This window comes from Pholcus phalangioides, unplaced genomic scaffold (assembly GCF_987345545.1).
Source record: "Pholcus phalangioides strain wild (caught in Gottingen) unplaced genomic scaffold, Ppha-v1.0 ptg000012l_1, whole genome shotgun sequence".
NCBI lineage: Eukaryota > Metazoa > Arthropoda > Arachnida > Araneae > Pholcidae > Pholcus > Pholcus phalangioides.
This window is the reverse complement of record NW_028301605.1, coordinates 3,915,370-3,929,054: the sequence shown is the minus strand read 5'-3', so window position 1 is coordinate 3,929,054 and position 13,685 is coordinate 3,915,370. Positions and strand designations below refer to the sequence as shown.

Here is a 13,685-nt window from a genome sequence, read left to right as displayed (position 1 = left end):
AGCTATTCTATTTATTAACAACCCTATTAAAGAAAAACTCTCTTCAACACCATGACCTGGAATTGTCCCTTAATGAATGGTACTTTCTTTCATTCTTTTCAAACTGAGTACAGCTTCAGTCTATCGCCATGGGCAATTTACTACCTATTGAGTTGGGCCGGACGTGTGCACCTAGCAGTCTGAGTGCGTGTTGCGCCTGAATAAGTGTCGCCATCTATATTTCGAATTGTTGGTGAAGTGTAATAATTGAACATCTATAGCATTGTAGGGCTGCTGATCTCTGTGGCGAGACATTTTAATGGGAAGCTATCACATTCGCACCTCGAAGTTAGGAACCACAAAAACCAACTACAGCCGACCACTGTATACTAAACGATACTGGTGCTTCTTTTAAAAAGCAGTTGATTGACAATGTATGGCCCATCTATGTATGGTAAAGCTCATATATGTGCATGTGTGGTCAATCTTATCCATTCCGTTGAATTTTAAAAACTTCGGTCGTATCTCACCCCCCCCCCCCCCGACACCAGCGTTCAACCAATATAAACATACTCAAGAAATGAAATCTTTCTTCATAGCTCAAGCCTTGTGTGCCAACAAGAGCACACATAGCTCTTCTCTGCACCTTACTTTTCGGAACCATACTTTTCGGAGGGGAGGGAAGAGTAGAAAAATAAAGAGGGTGTTGATAAAGAGTGTTCAGCACCTCAAGTTATCTGCAACCTGGAACATTTGTGACTCTAGATAGAAAAATGAATGTTCATTTTCTATAAATGCTTTATTTTGTATGGAAAATATTTCAAATTTTATATTTTGTTAATGTCTTGGTATTTTTACTAAAATTGAAAATGGTTTGAATTGATTGAATTATGTTATGAAAATAAATTTCATTCATGAAACATTATTAGGCAATGGGGTATGGGATGATCATAATTTCATTTTGTTTTCCTCCTTTACTTTTTAAGGATCTCCGGTTTCAATGGCTAATTTGGAAAGACTGAGATCGCAACTTGAAGAGGAGCAGAAAGAAATAGGGGAAATTGCCAATCGAAGACCTAACTTAAGTGAGTCCATTTGCACATCATGTTTTAGTTCTGATCATAAACCCTTATATATCCATATGAAAAAAGGAGCAAAGCATGTATCATCTTACATTTATGTACATCTTTTCCTATTCTTTTTCATACTGTTAATTAAAATTTTCAAAAATTAACCGCTACTTATGTTAAATCATAACTGCCCAATGAAAGAAATATTTCAAAATTCTGTAGAAAACTTTTTTTGTGTGAAGGTTTAATGTTGAAATATTTTTTATGGTCGATAAGAGTAAAATAGATCGTATCGACTGCCCGGTTTTAAAAGGCAACAACTCGGAAAATTGCATTTCTGAGTTATGCACACCATGATAATAATGGAAAATGTCTCTGTGTGTTATGAAACAACATCTCCTTTGACTCTGCTTATGATTTTCCTACTGTAATTAAATCTGAGGTGATTTACATTCAGTTCTATACAAAGTGAATCTTTAAAATGCAGATATCTCAAAACATACTATTTTGAGTTGCTGCTTTCTTGAACTGGGCTGTCAATTTATACAGTTGTATCCCGTTATAACAAACTCCAAGAGACTGGAGAAATCACTTTGTTATAACAAAATTTTTTTATTTAGAAATTCCAGGTTTTTGCATTGTTCCTATGTAAACTTATCTGGGGGAAAAGAAAAGTTTGTTGAAAAAGATTTTTGCTGTAACAGTATTCATTGAAATGGGATTTGACTGTGTGTATATATATATATATCAGTTAATTAGAATTATGAATAATGTATTAATGAAGATACTTAAACCACAATGTCTGTTAAAGTTATGAAATTAACTTATTTTGTATTCTGAAGTCTATTTAGTGGTGAATTATGAGAGTGTTTATGAGGCATCCCCAACATTTTTTTAATCTGAATATTAGAAATATTGGGTACCAAAAAAAAAAAAGGTTTCAAAATGATATTTCTTATTTTCACAAATTTATTTATGAACTTAATGTGAAAAATATTTTTTTTACATCAAAAATGAATGTGTGAATTTCTGTATTTCTTAAAAAGATAGATTTCTATGAATGTGCTCCATCTAAGGACATTATGCACATGAAAAGAATGAATAATAAGGAAAATTATGAAAACTTTTTGAAACAATGATGCATTTTATGCTTTTTCAAGTTGAAATAAAATCATCAGCTAAATAGAATATTACTCCATTTAAGAACAACAAAGTTTTGTGCACTTTACTTTTTTGAGGTTGTATTTAAAATATCAGTTTTCATGATTGTTTTCCCCCTTCTATTTGTGTTTTTCTTGGTTTTTATGTGTGTGCAGTTTCGTCACTTTCTTCCACTGCTCTTGATCAGTTATTAGTTGAACCAGAAAAAAGCAGGCAAATGTTTTGGATGCGGTCTAGGTTTGCAAGACGTGAGTATGGCTTTGAAACAGAGGAGATGAGGTTATTTTTAAGCCTCATAAAACATTTAGTCTGAAGAGGTTATGCTTTATTAGTGCCTGGCTAGAAATAGTAACTGTCTAATTTGTTAGGGCCATCTTAGTTTTCTTCTTTTTCATCTTCAGCTTCATTTATATTTCAAATTCTCTTTTTATATTTTCCTCTTCTTTCTTCCAAATATGCTTTTACTTAAATAGAGTGTTTTTAGATAATGCTTTTTAGTTAGTTTTTTTTTAGAAAACTTTGTTTTTACAAACTTAATGTTATCACAGTTTTCATAGTTATTTACATTCACATTTTAGCCAGTCTAGATGCTTTCAGCCTACAGTTGATAGATAAACAAAATAAAATGAAGGTGTATACTCCAATTTTTTTTCTTTAATCAACGAAACAGTGGTGACAACTATGAAAGGAGAGAACATGAAATTGATTCACATTAAAAAAATAAAATAAAAATAGTGAAATGCCTTTAATATTATCAGTTGCTTTGTTTATTGTTTCGGTGAGTAATATACTTATATGGATGAATTTTCAATGGATCACAAGTGAGATTTTTTATAATGCTTCTTGAATATAAAAGACCATCCCCAAAATTGATTAAGTTTTGGTGACATCACATTTTCATATTTTTGGTAATCTATTTTACGAATGAGAGAGGTTTTTTTTAATGAATATTCTTTTCCATAAATTATTTTGTGTTCCCCCCTCCTCTAATACATATTCTTGATAGTTGATTGATTAATTTTTAGGTATTTATTATGAAGCTGGAACAAACACCATCGCCTAATAAAGAGTTTAAACTAGACAGATATATGGGTGAATTGGCTTCAATTGAAATCAAATGCACTGAGTAATGAAATATTTACAAGAGTAGCATGAAACCTTGAAGCAACAAAAAATTCTTAATTCTGTGGGTTTCTCTGAAACATGTGTTACACCCAATTGTTAAACAAATACAAGGCCACAACAACCTTGTATTTGTTTCAGCCCATCGAGGTGGTTGAGAAAAAGATGCCCATAACAGATATAGATGTCATATATTTCTAAAATGCAGCAACCCAATTGAAAATGCAATTACCAAAACTAGAGACAATATATATACATGATAAAATATTACAGGGCCTATAAAAATATTTATGGTGGTCTTAGTCTAAAAAAAGAAATATTAAATAGCTCCATTTTAAAAATAAATGACAGATTTGAGAACCTTCTTTTTTGAAATGACTGTTATGACAAAGCAAAGTTCTTCGAGTGAGTAGTGAACAGAGCTTTAGTTGAATGAAATTATACCAAAAAAAAAATTTTTACCCACCTTCTAAATTTTTTTGAATAACCTGAGCTCAACAGATTCTAAGAAAAATACTTGCCCCACAGTTAAAACAGCTCCACATGAATCCATTGATCTGTACTTATTCTCTACTGATACTGAAGAGTTAATGATGAATAAATTAACCATACGATGTGAATTTTGCTATTATAACAGCGTAAAATAACATTTTTATAGGTTATAGGTTCTTAGAAACTTCCTCTTCTTCAAAGAGGGAGTTTCGGGTAATAAGCAATTATCCCTCTTGCTGAAAGGGAGGTTATATATTCTAATAGACTAATAAAGCTGTTTCTTCCAATAAATGGAAGTATGATACAGTTCTTCTTTAGCAGGAATCATCACTGTAATTTCTTCTCCAACAAAAATTTATGTTATTCGCAATGAGCTTACATAATATGATTTCAAATCAATGAAATTTTGTGTTTGCTCAGGTAAAACAACAATAAAAACATAGTGCATCATCATTTCTTGACCATTCTATCTGGTGCAAAAACTTATCAATGTTTTAAAACTTTTCCAAAAGATTACAACCAAGAAAAGAAATGTGATGTATGAGTCTAGCGACTAAAAATGGCACAATTTCAATACTAGTTGTAATAGATGGTGGAGTCAATACACCTCTATTGTGCATTGATTATCAGTTTCATTTTTCCCTTTTTTTTTGTTTTGTTAGGCTATAAATGTTAGATTTAATCAGAATTTTAGTTACATTGAAATTTTTTGAATGTTTATTTCTTGCTAGTAACACAGAATTGCAGCAGTTAGAATGCTTGGATTGATTTTGAAGAAAGCATGAAGAGTTAGTTTATATAAATTCATGTATTCTTATTTTTGAAAATGTTAATAAATATTTATTGTATCTATCTTTTCCTTTTTTTCCCCTTTTTTTCAGAATCTTCTGTTACAATGAAAGAACTTGATGTTCTTATGGCCAAACTAGAGCAAGATAATAAAGTTCTTGCTGAACTAGACAAGAAACGAGCAACAATCGGTTAGTAATAAGAACAAAAAAAAAAAATTGAACTTATTTTGTGCCTATCACTTCTAAAACATATCCTAACAAAATGCTTAAGAAGATTACTTTTGAAAGTTGCCATCATCAAAATTATTTATTTCGATTCACTTTGTCACCTTAACCATACATGCACCTCATACACATTCCTCTGCGGAATTTCTAATGAATTGGTACATGCCAGAATGTGTATGTACGTGTTGTGAACCTAATGTGAAGTTCGTTTCTCTGTAATGCATGTTAAGTGGAGTGCTGTGATCAGTTTTTCTGACCATGAGTGGCGTTTTCTAACTTTCACATCACTGGCACAACAAAATTATTTAATTTTTTTCTTTCCAGGGTCTTCCGCCTTCAGCAGTTCCACAGCTCAATCTGTATATACAGGAAGTAGGCGATCATATTCTGCAACCCCTCCAGGTAGTAGAAGTAGTACACCATTGACTGGTGCATCTTCTGTGCCTGTACTACCTGGATCCACAAGCAACTACAGCTCAACATTGCCTTCCCTACCGACTGGAGCACCATTCAGTTCAAGCAGATCCGGATCCCGTAAAATAGGAGAGGAAGATATTTATGCAGATATAGACTATATTGACCTTCCGCACAGAGGTCGCTGTAAAGTGTTCATTTCTAGGTATAGTTATGACCCACTCAAGCAGTCACCAAACGAGAATCCTGAAGCTGAGCTTCGACTTAATGCTGGTGATTACGTTCTCATATTTGGTGATATGGATGAGGTATAAGTATAACTTTTTATTCCTTCCTTTTTTTAATTTGCTTACGTAGTCATCCAAATGTAAGGATTGCAGTAAATTATGATTTATTTGTGCTATTATTTTTGTGGTAAAGCAACAATAAGATATAAAAATAACACTGTGTATAAGTTATAATTTTGAAACGGTGTAATGCTTGTGTGTAACTAAATGTCCAACTTGGATCCCGGGTTATAAATTGATTTATACAGTAAAATCTTGCTAATCTAACACATATCAGACCAGAGTGTGCCGGATGACCAAAATCACTGGAAAGTGGGTGGAAAATGCCATTCAAATTATATCAACTTCTGAACACAGACATGCAGTGACACATTTTCCTCTTCTGTGTTTGAAAAAACTTGTTTAAAAAATCCGGATTACTAGATGGATCGAACTAGCGTATGGCTGGATTATTCACTACTGTATTGGTGTTGCTGAAACCAATTGTTGGGGGAGCTACTAATTTCTATTTTACTTTACTTGTGAATAGCATGTAAAGTAGTGATGTGATCCACACAGTTAATCAAAATAACTTTAGTAGGCTTCATAAGTCTTGAACTTTTTGGCTAAGGCCCTATATTATGAAATAATTGAAAACTCCAGATCTCAAATGTGATTTTAATTTTTATTGAACTCATCTTTGTTTATGATAGATCACTTCTTGATGTTTTAATAGCACTATCGTATTGTTCATCATATAGGATGGGTTTTTCTCTGGTGAGCTCTTAGATGGGAAGAAAGGATTGGTTCCATCAAATTTTGTTGAGAAACTAACTGGTAAGTCTCCTATTTCATTCTATAAACAATTTTGCTCTGGCAGTTTTATTTCCACTTGAGGACTTGATCATGTCGTAATAATTTTCTGAAATCATCTTAACCCTTTCATATCTGAGCATTGATTTTTTTTTTGGAATTATAAAAATGTTTTTGCATTTTTGATACTCAAAAAATACACTGAAAATATAAATACCAGCAAATCTTTATTTTTTTACTTCAAATTTTTAATATTTTGTTGTGATGAAATAATTTACTTCCTTCAATTTTGCTTTCAGCCAAGATGATGCAGAGTATATTCATCTTTATATACAATATTTTTCCAGAACTTTTTGCTAAATTTTATGTAATAAATCACACTTTTCCCGGAGGTCATATTAAAAACTCCCTGATAGTTTAAGCCCTGCCCTCTGATGAAAGTCAACCCCCCCCCCTCCCCCAAAAGTTCATATTCTCCATATTTCAAACTCAATCAAAACTTACACAGTGCTTGCTTTTAGTCAGGGCTTAACTTCCTGAGGTCAAAAGAAAAAATTCTACTGTCAGAAAAAGCAAACACAAATTTGTGGCATCAGAGTGTAAAAGGGTAAACCACTGATTCAAACTGTAAAAACACAAGTTTTGTTTCAAATAACTACACATTTATAAAAGCAAAACAATTATTTTGTTGCAAACAAAACCCCTATTTCAATTGTCAAAACACAATGGTACCTCTCATTAACATACCCATCAGACTATGTGGGTGGGGGGGGGGAGCAGTTTGTCCTCCATATACTGTTTTGCTCTGTGTTCAGAGACACTCCAAAAATATAATGATGTTGTATTAATAGTGACCATTAACAATTAATGTTTGATTTTTTTTTTTATAGGTGAGGATCTTTTTGAGTTTCAGCAGCAGGTTTTGTATGGAACTAGAGATTCTGATGACAGTAGTGCCAGTGTAACGTATCCTGATGGTGAATGCAACGATGAAATGCATGTGTCGAAAGTTACAGCAGGTTTGTTGAAATTTATCACACTATTATTTCTTACAGCATGAATAAAATGAGTTGATAAAATGTTAGTATGTGATGATAAAAACCAGATGAAATTGGTAAAATTATATCTATAAATAAAACCCCATATGTAATTATTATTCACAATTCAATTCGTAGAGAGAAAAAATATACAAGTACAATGTTTGGTAATGAAATAACTCATTTTTATTCATATTTTCAATAATTTGCTGTCATTGATCTGTTTAATACTGTTTTCTAATTACAAATTTGAACAGAGGGACACTCATGATAACTAATAATTGACTTTATTAAATTTTGAAATAAGGAGTATTGATGTAATTTATGGTGGCTTTGTTTGAATCAAACTTCATAATGGTTTTTTTTCCAAAATGGAGCTGTGATTTCCAAGAATTTGGAGAATAACATGCTATTTTTTTAATGTCTTAAATGAGCTATTATCAGGCCCATATTCAGGTTCTCTCATTCCCTTCCCAGCCTGATTCAACCTCAAAGATATTTTCAAAAAAAATTCCATTTGAATATTCGTCACTTTCACAAATTTTGCCACATAATGCTGCTGCACATGTTGCAAATACCTGATGTCTATGATTGTTAGCTCTATCTTTTTTTGTTTATATTTTTCAGGGTCCATTGATATACATCAGAATATATATCTGATATTTATTTTAAATATATCATGGAAATATATTTTGATATTTTCAGTCGAAAAGGATTTGGTATTTTTATCGGTAAATGAGTTCATGAATCATAAATTAGTTCATCTGTAAATAAACAGATTTGTTCAAACATAAAATATTCAGTTGAGAATGAGCTGATATTTTCAGTCAAGGATGGTTTCACATTTTCAGCCATGGATAGGATAATATTTTCAGTCTGGTGTTTTCAATTGTAAATGGCTGATACTTGTAGTCAAAAATGGGCTGATATTTTCAATTGAGATTGTTTTGATATTTTCAATCGGGATGGTTTGATATTTTCAGTCAAGACTATTTTTCTACTTTCAGTTGAGAATCAACTAATATTTTCAGTCAAGAAAAATCATAGATTTTTTCAAAAATATCAGTTTACCTGCTTTTCCAAAATGCGAAAAAGGATTAAAATATCTTATTAATAATTATCAAATGTAAATCTTTGTCAAGTTTGGAATGTTCTAAATTTTAGTTTGCACCATATGTGGAAACATTTATAATCTACAACAGCTCGACTGTTCTATCGAAAATATCAGATCACACTTTTGATGTTAAATGCAAAAAGCTATGTGGAAAAACAAAAATTTATTTATAAATATTAGATGAATGTCTTTAGGTAAAGGGATATGTTCTGTGATATGTTGACTATTCTATCGAAAACATCAGATATATATCAAAATATCTGATATTTCCGATAATATCAATATTTATGAACCCTGACATTTATAGGATTGGTTTTTTTAAAGTTGGAGTTCATTTTCTCTTTTATCAAGGTTTATTGTGTTGTATATATGAGTGTAAAGGCATGTTTGTTATATAACACTCAATTTTTCACAGAGGATTACCATCGAATGAATGACTACATAGACCTGGAGGATATCGATGAGCTGGATGAGGATGATCTTTCTGAATTAGAGCGTGAAGAAGGTCCAGGTATAAATTCTTACAATGTTGAAATAACATTACTATTTTTGATTATCATTAAAAATTTGTACTGTACCCAGTGTAGAGTTAACTGAAGTTTTGGTCATTTATTGAAGAATATTTTTCATGCACACTAAATGGATAAGGTTAAAATCATTTTTTAATAATACGTATTTCATTTCTAAAAATTTCAATAGTTTTTTATATTTAGATAGAGATACAATATAGCCTACTATGAAGAAATGTAAGAAATGTATTCAGAGCACCATATCTGCAATGGTGCAAATATTCAATTACACTTCATTCACAATTTGAAATATAAATGGTAGCACTAAAAAGTCACATACACCACTAGATATGCATTCAGGCTGTTAGGTACTCCCACACACACTTCTAGCACAACTCAATCGGTAGTAAATTTTTCACAGCGATAGACCAGAGTTGTGCTCGGTTTGAAAGAAAGAAAGTAAGAAATGTGCATGGACTACAACCATCAAAAGTTTTGTAAGGTTTCTGGCAGTAGAACTCCTCATTCTTCCATGTAAAAATATTCCTCCTAATCAAAATCTTCCAATTCTGCATACTGAAATGACAACCCATAACATCTCCCATATATTACCTTTTTTTGGGGAGATCAGACTGGTTTAAACATTCAATTGCTTTATTGTATAGTTCATACCCTACAATTCATATAATATCTTTGTGAATAATCTTTCTGAAATAAAATCATTCTTTATACCCTCAAACAATTGAATATTTCTCTGCAGAGACTGGCTCTAAAATTGAACCCAGGGCCAGAACTAGAAGCAGGGCCGTATTAAGAGCATGATGGGCTCCCGGGCAAAGTGATTTTTTCAGACCACTTATTTTTGCCCACTTATTTGGCATAAATTTGTGCCTTTCAATTTGCATGCTTACACATGAAAATTTTGACCAGATGTTTGCGAGGCCATTCAGCACTTAAAAGCTCTCTGGATCATGCCTGGGGGAGCCTATGCGTTAAGTCAGCACTGACTGGGGAGGGGACAAAGGGGTTCAACTGTACTGGGAGGCTAATTCTAGGGGGCAAAAATACTGTTATAAAATCATTGAATTTTGTAGTGGGGGGAGAGGTGGGGGAAAAATCATGTCTCTTCCCCCATCACAAAAAGCCTAGTTCAAAAATTTGTCATTCTGTTCTACAAAAGTGGTCAAAATAATTACTCTAAGATAATAAAATTTTTCAAAAATAAAATCCAATCATCTTCGATTAGCTCTTTTTCTATATATTGACAATCACTGTGGAATGATCAGAGAATCTTAGTGGGCCATCTGTTGCAGCACCCAATTTAGCAAATCTCCCAATTAATTTTACATAGGTTTTATGACTGTCGAGCTCACAATATCCCTGATCTCAATGTAAAAAAAAAATATTGGTTGTTATGACACATGTGTATCACAGAGCTCTTCTCTACATTGAATTTCATGCTTCAATTTGTTGCCTGCAGTTTTATTATTTTGATGTAGGTAAAGAAAGCAAGCATAATGATATTTTGTCCTTAATATAATAGGTTTTATTTTATTTTTTTCAAAAATTAACCTGACACTTTCACCATATTTTTTTATTACTGTGATTCATGAACATTTTTGAAATTTGGATTCTATCTTGATATCTTTTATGCATAATCATATATCAAAGCAGTGGTTTCCAACCTTTTTGACTCATTCTTTTAGAATCAGTTTCTATGGTAGAGGTCAATTTATGGTAGAGCTTATGGCTTTTTTAAAAATGTATTTACTAAATTTACTGATTTATCAGAGTGCAGGGGTTAGAAGCCACTATATTAGAGTAGTGATACAACTTAACTCTATAATGCCCAGATCGCCCGAAGTCGGCCGAGTAGGTTAATGCCGATAACCGCCTCAAGTCGGCCCAGCTAGGGGGTATGGGTATGTTTTGGTGGGCTTTTGTCACCAACGGGGAAGATGATGAAAGCTCTTGTCAGAGGCGCGAACGGAAAAGACAACTGCAACGCCCTATCAATGGGATTTTAAAAGCTGATGTACTAGAATGTTCCTTGAGAATGGACTAAGGGTACTCAATGCATTTTACAAAGAGATAATACTGTGAGGAAAGGGGGTGTTTTCAGAAAAAAAAAAGACAAATTATCTCCCGAAAATCCATTGAAATGAAAGGGTAAACGTCAATGCAAAGGGTGGCATGAATAGAAACTCATAGAGAAAGGGTGGGGAGAGGGAAAGTGGGCGAAATTTGGACGAGTCCACTTCGAACACAAAAAACTTGGTATTTTCACGACCCTCCCAGGTTTTCTATCTCGGCGTTAAAGAGTTAATCCTCCAAAAAATTGTAAATTCAAGCATTTTCATTGTAATGCTTATACTAAAATGTAGTGCTTATTAAAAAAAAAAAATACATGGTGTATATCAAATTTAATGCAGATCAGTTTTACATGTGCAGATAATGAACTATTTTTAACAGAAATATTTCATTATCTGAATACTTTTAGTGTGATTTTATACATTTTTGATATTTTTCAGAAAGTGCAGGGATAATAGTATTGTGAATATAATTTAGTTTATAAAAAACATTAATGGTGTGTGTATAAGCCAATAATGAATGTCATTTTTAAAATATTTTTGATGTCGTTAATATAAATATTCGAATATAGTTTTAAAATTTTCTTCATTCTAAAATAACTAAAGATTTGTTATAAAAGAGTATTCAAATGTTTTTCTTTATCTCACAGTACCTCCTCCACAGAGATTGATACTCGAACGACAGCTCAATAAAAGCATCCTAATTGGTTGGATGCCTCCTGATGCTCCTCGAGGGGCTGTAGAGGCATACCATGTCTATGTAGATGGGATACCCAAAACAACCATAAGAGCCTCAGAGAAAACACGAGCTTTGGTTGAAGGTGTGGATTCTTGTCAGGTGAATATAGAATATTAAATATTTGTAAAAATTTTATTTATGTGCTGCATTAAAACTTTTATGTCCATTCTGTGAGCTGTCACGTGTATCATTTTTAAGACACAACTCAATATAAATGTTTTTAATTCATACAAATGCAAACATTAATTTTTTCAACTTTTGTTAATATTTAAGTAAAAAATTTAATATTTGTACATTATTATATTGCAAATATACATATATACATTTTCTTCAAGATCTGTAATATGTTTAATGTTTTTTTTAGCCTCATCGAATTAGTGTGAGATCTGTTAGTCCCACTGGAAGGCATTCACGTGATGCTGCTTGCACTATCGTCATTGGAAAAGGCCAGTAATAAGTAGTAGACTGAAGCACTGTTCTACTCTGGTATCAGTAATATTAATGTGTCGGAAATGGGAAAATTACTTAGTTTGGGTGTAAAACACTAAAAAGATAATGGTGTGATTAAATTTTTAACCAACATATTTTTTAGAGTACATCAATATAAGTTTTTTAAATCTTAATTTAAATATAACTTCTGAATTGTCAGCTGTAATTTTACCATGTATTTCAATACTTTCTTTTCTGCATAGTACTATATTTAATTTTTTTAGCATATAACATGGAACCTATTCATTTGTGATTAATTAATTAATTTATTTGCTAGATGAATAAGTCTATGAAAGCAAATTTTTTATTCAGACAAAATTCATAATTTAGTTTACAAAAATATAGCTAGAAGATGTTTGATAAAACTAATAATTTTTAAAAGATTTTTATAATCATCAGATTTTTCATGTTTAACTTTTATTCTCTCTCTCTCTCTTATTAACAGACATTCCATTAGCTCCAGTTTGTGTAAAGGCTTCCAATATTACCTCTACTTCTGCAGTGATAAGTTGGCTTCCAAGTAACAGTAATTTTCAGCATGTTGTGGCAATCAATAGCGTTGAGGTAAAAACACTAAAACCGGGGTATTTTCGACATACTATTACAGGTAATAATTGATCATCAGTTAATGTACATCTTCACCATGACTAGTTAATCAGGAAGTGAAGAAGTTAACACATTGTTGACCGGTCGCGAGTGAACTTGTGTTGTTATGCCAAAATGTTGTCCCTTTGTTTTGCGTCAACTTTGTTCGGTCAATGCATTCTTGGAAAGCATAGAGTGTAATTGTTGTTCAGCATACCTCTAGTATTTCTGCAATGGCTCCTTACAATGATCCACCCAACAGACTTTCCATACAGCTAAGAGACCACGTTTTAGAAACAATAGTCACTGGTAGAAAAAAAAAATCCAACTAGAATGTGTAGAGCAGCGGTTCTCAACCGGTGCTCCGCAGAGCCCTTGGGGCTCCCCGTGTGGACTTCTTAGGCTCCGCGGTGACTTAAGGAAAATAAAATAAGTAAATTTGATAGATATATATAAAATGAAAAAAGAGGCCTACAGGGTTCCACCATAAAAATTATATACAAAAAGAGCTCCTCGAGTCAAACAGGGCTCCGATATAAAAGTTATGTATTGAAAAGGCTCCACGAGTCAAAAAAGGTTGAGAACCGCTGGTGTAGAGTATGCTCTTCAAAAGGAAAACACTGTGAAACAAGATATATTTGTAAAACCTGTTGTGTACCATTACACGTAAGTGATTGCTATACCGCTTATCATACCAAAAAGAAATATTTAAAAAAAATTATTTATATATTAAGCTATTATAAAAAAGTTTATTTACATTGTTTTACTTCCACATCCAATTCTGAAATA

At 32.2% G+C, this 13,685-nt stretch overlaps 1 protein-coding gene across 7 annotated transcripts in view; it reads left to right on the top strand.

Moving 5' to 3' along the window:
• LOC149079165 (RIMS-binding protein 2-like) overlaps positions 1 to 13,685 on the top strand; it is a 215,799-nt gene that overhangs the window by 178,330 nt on the left and 23,784 nt on the right. For 5 of the 7 annotated variants that reach the window (XM_089240064.1, XM_089240065.1, XM_089240068.1 and 2 more), the window contains 10 exons: positions 966 to 1,064; positions 2,366 to 2,458; positions 4,706 to 4,804; positions 5,165 to 5,562; positions 6,282 to 6,357; positions 7,224 to 7,352; positions 8,900 to 8,995; positions 11,734 to 11,921; positions 12,187 to 12,268; positions 12,757 to 12,918. In XM_089240064.1, coding sequence (XP_089096190.1) covers positions 966 to 1,064; positions 2,366 to 2,458; positions 4,706 to 4,804; positions 5,165 to 5,562; positions 6,282 to 6,357; positions 7,224 to 7,352; positions 8,900 to 8,995; positions 11,734 to 11,921; positions 12,187 to 12,268; positions 12,757 to 12,918 — 1,422 coding nt within the window. The remainder of the gene's footprint in view (positions 1 to 965; positions 1,065 to 2,365; positions 2,459 to 4,705; positions 4,805 to 5,164; positions 5,563 to 6,281; positions 6,358 to 7,223; positions 7,353 to 8,899; positions 8,996 to 11,733; positions 11,922 to 12,186; positions 12,269 to 12,756; positions 12,919 to 13,685) is intronic. The other 2 variants (XM_089240069.1, XM_089240066.1) reach the window with 1 other exon arrangement.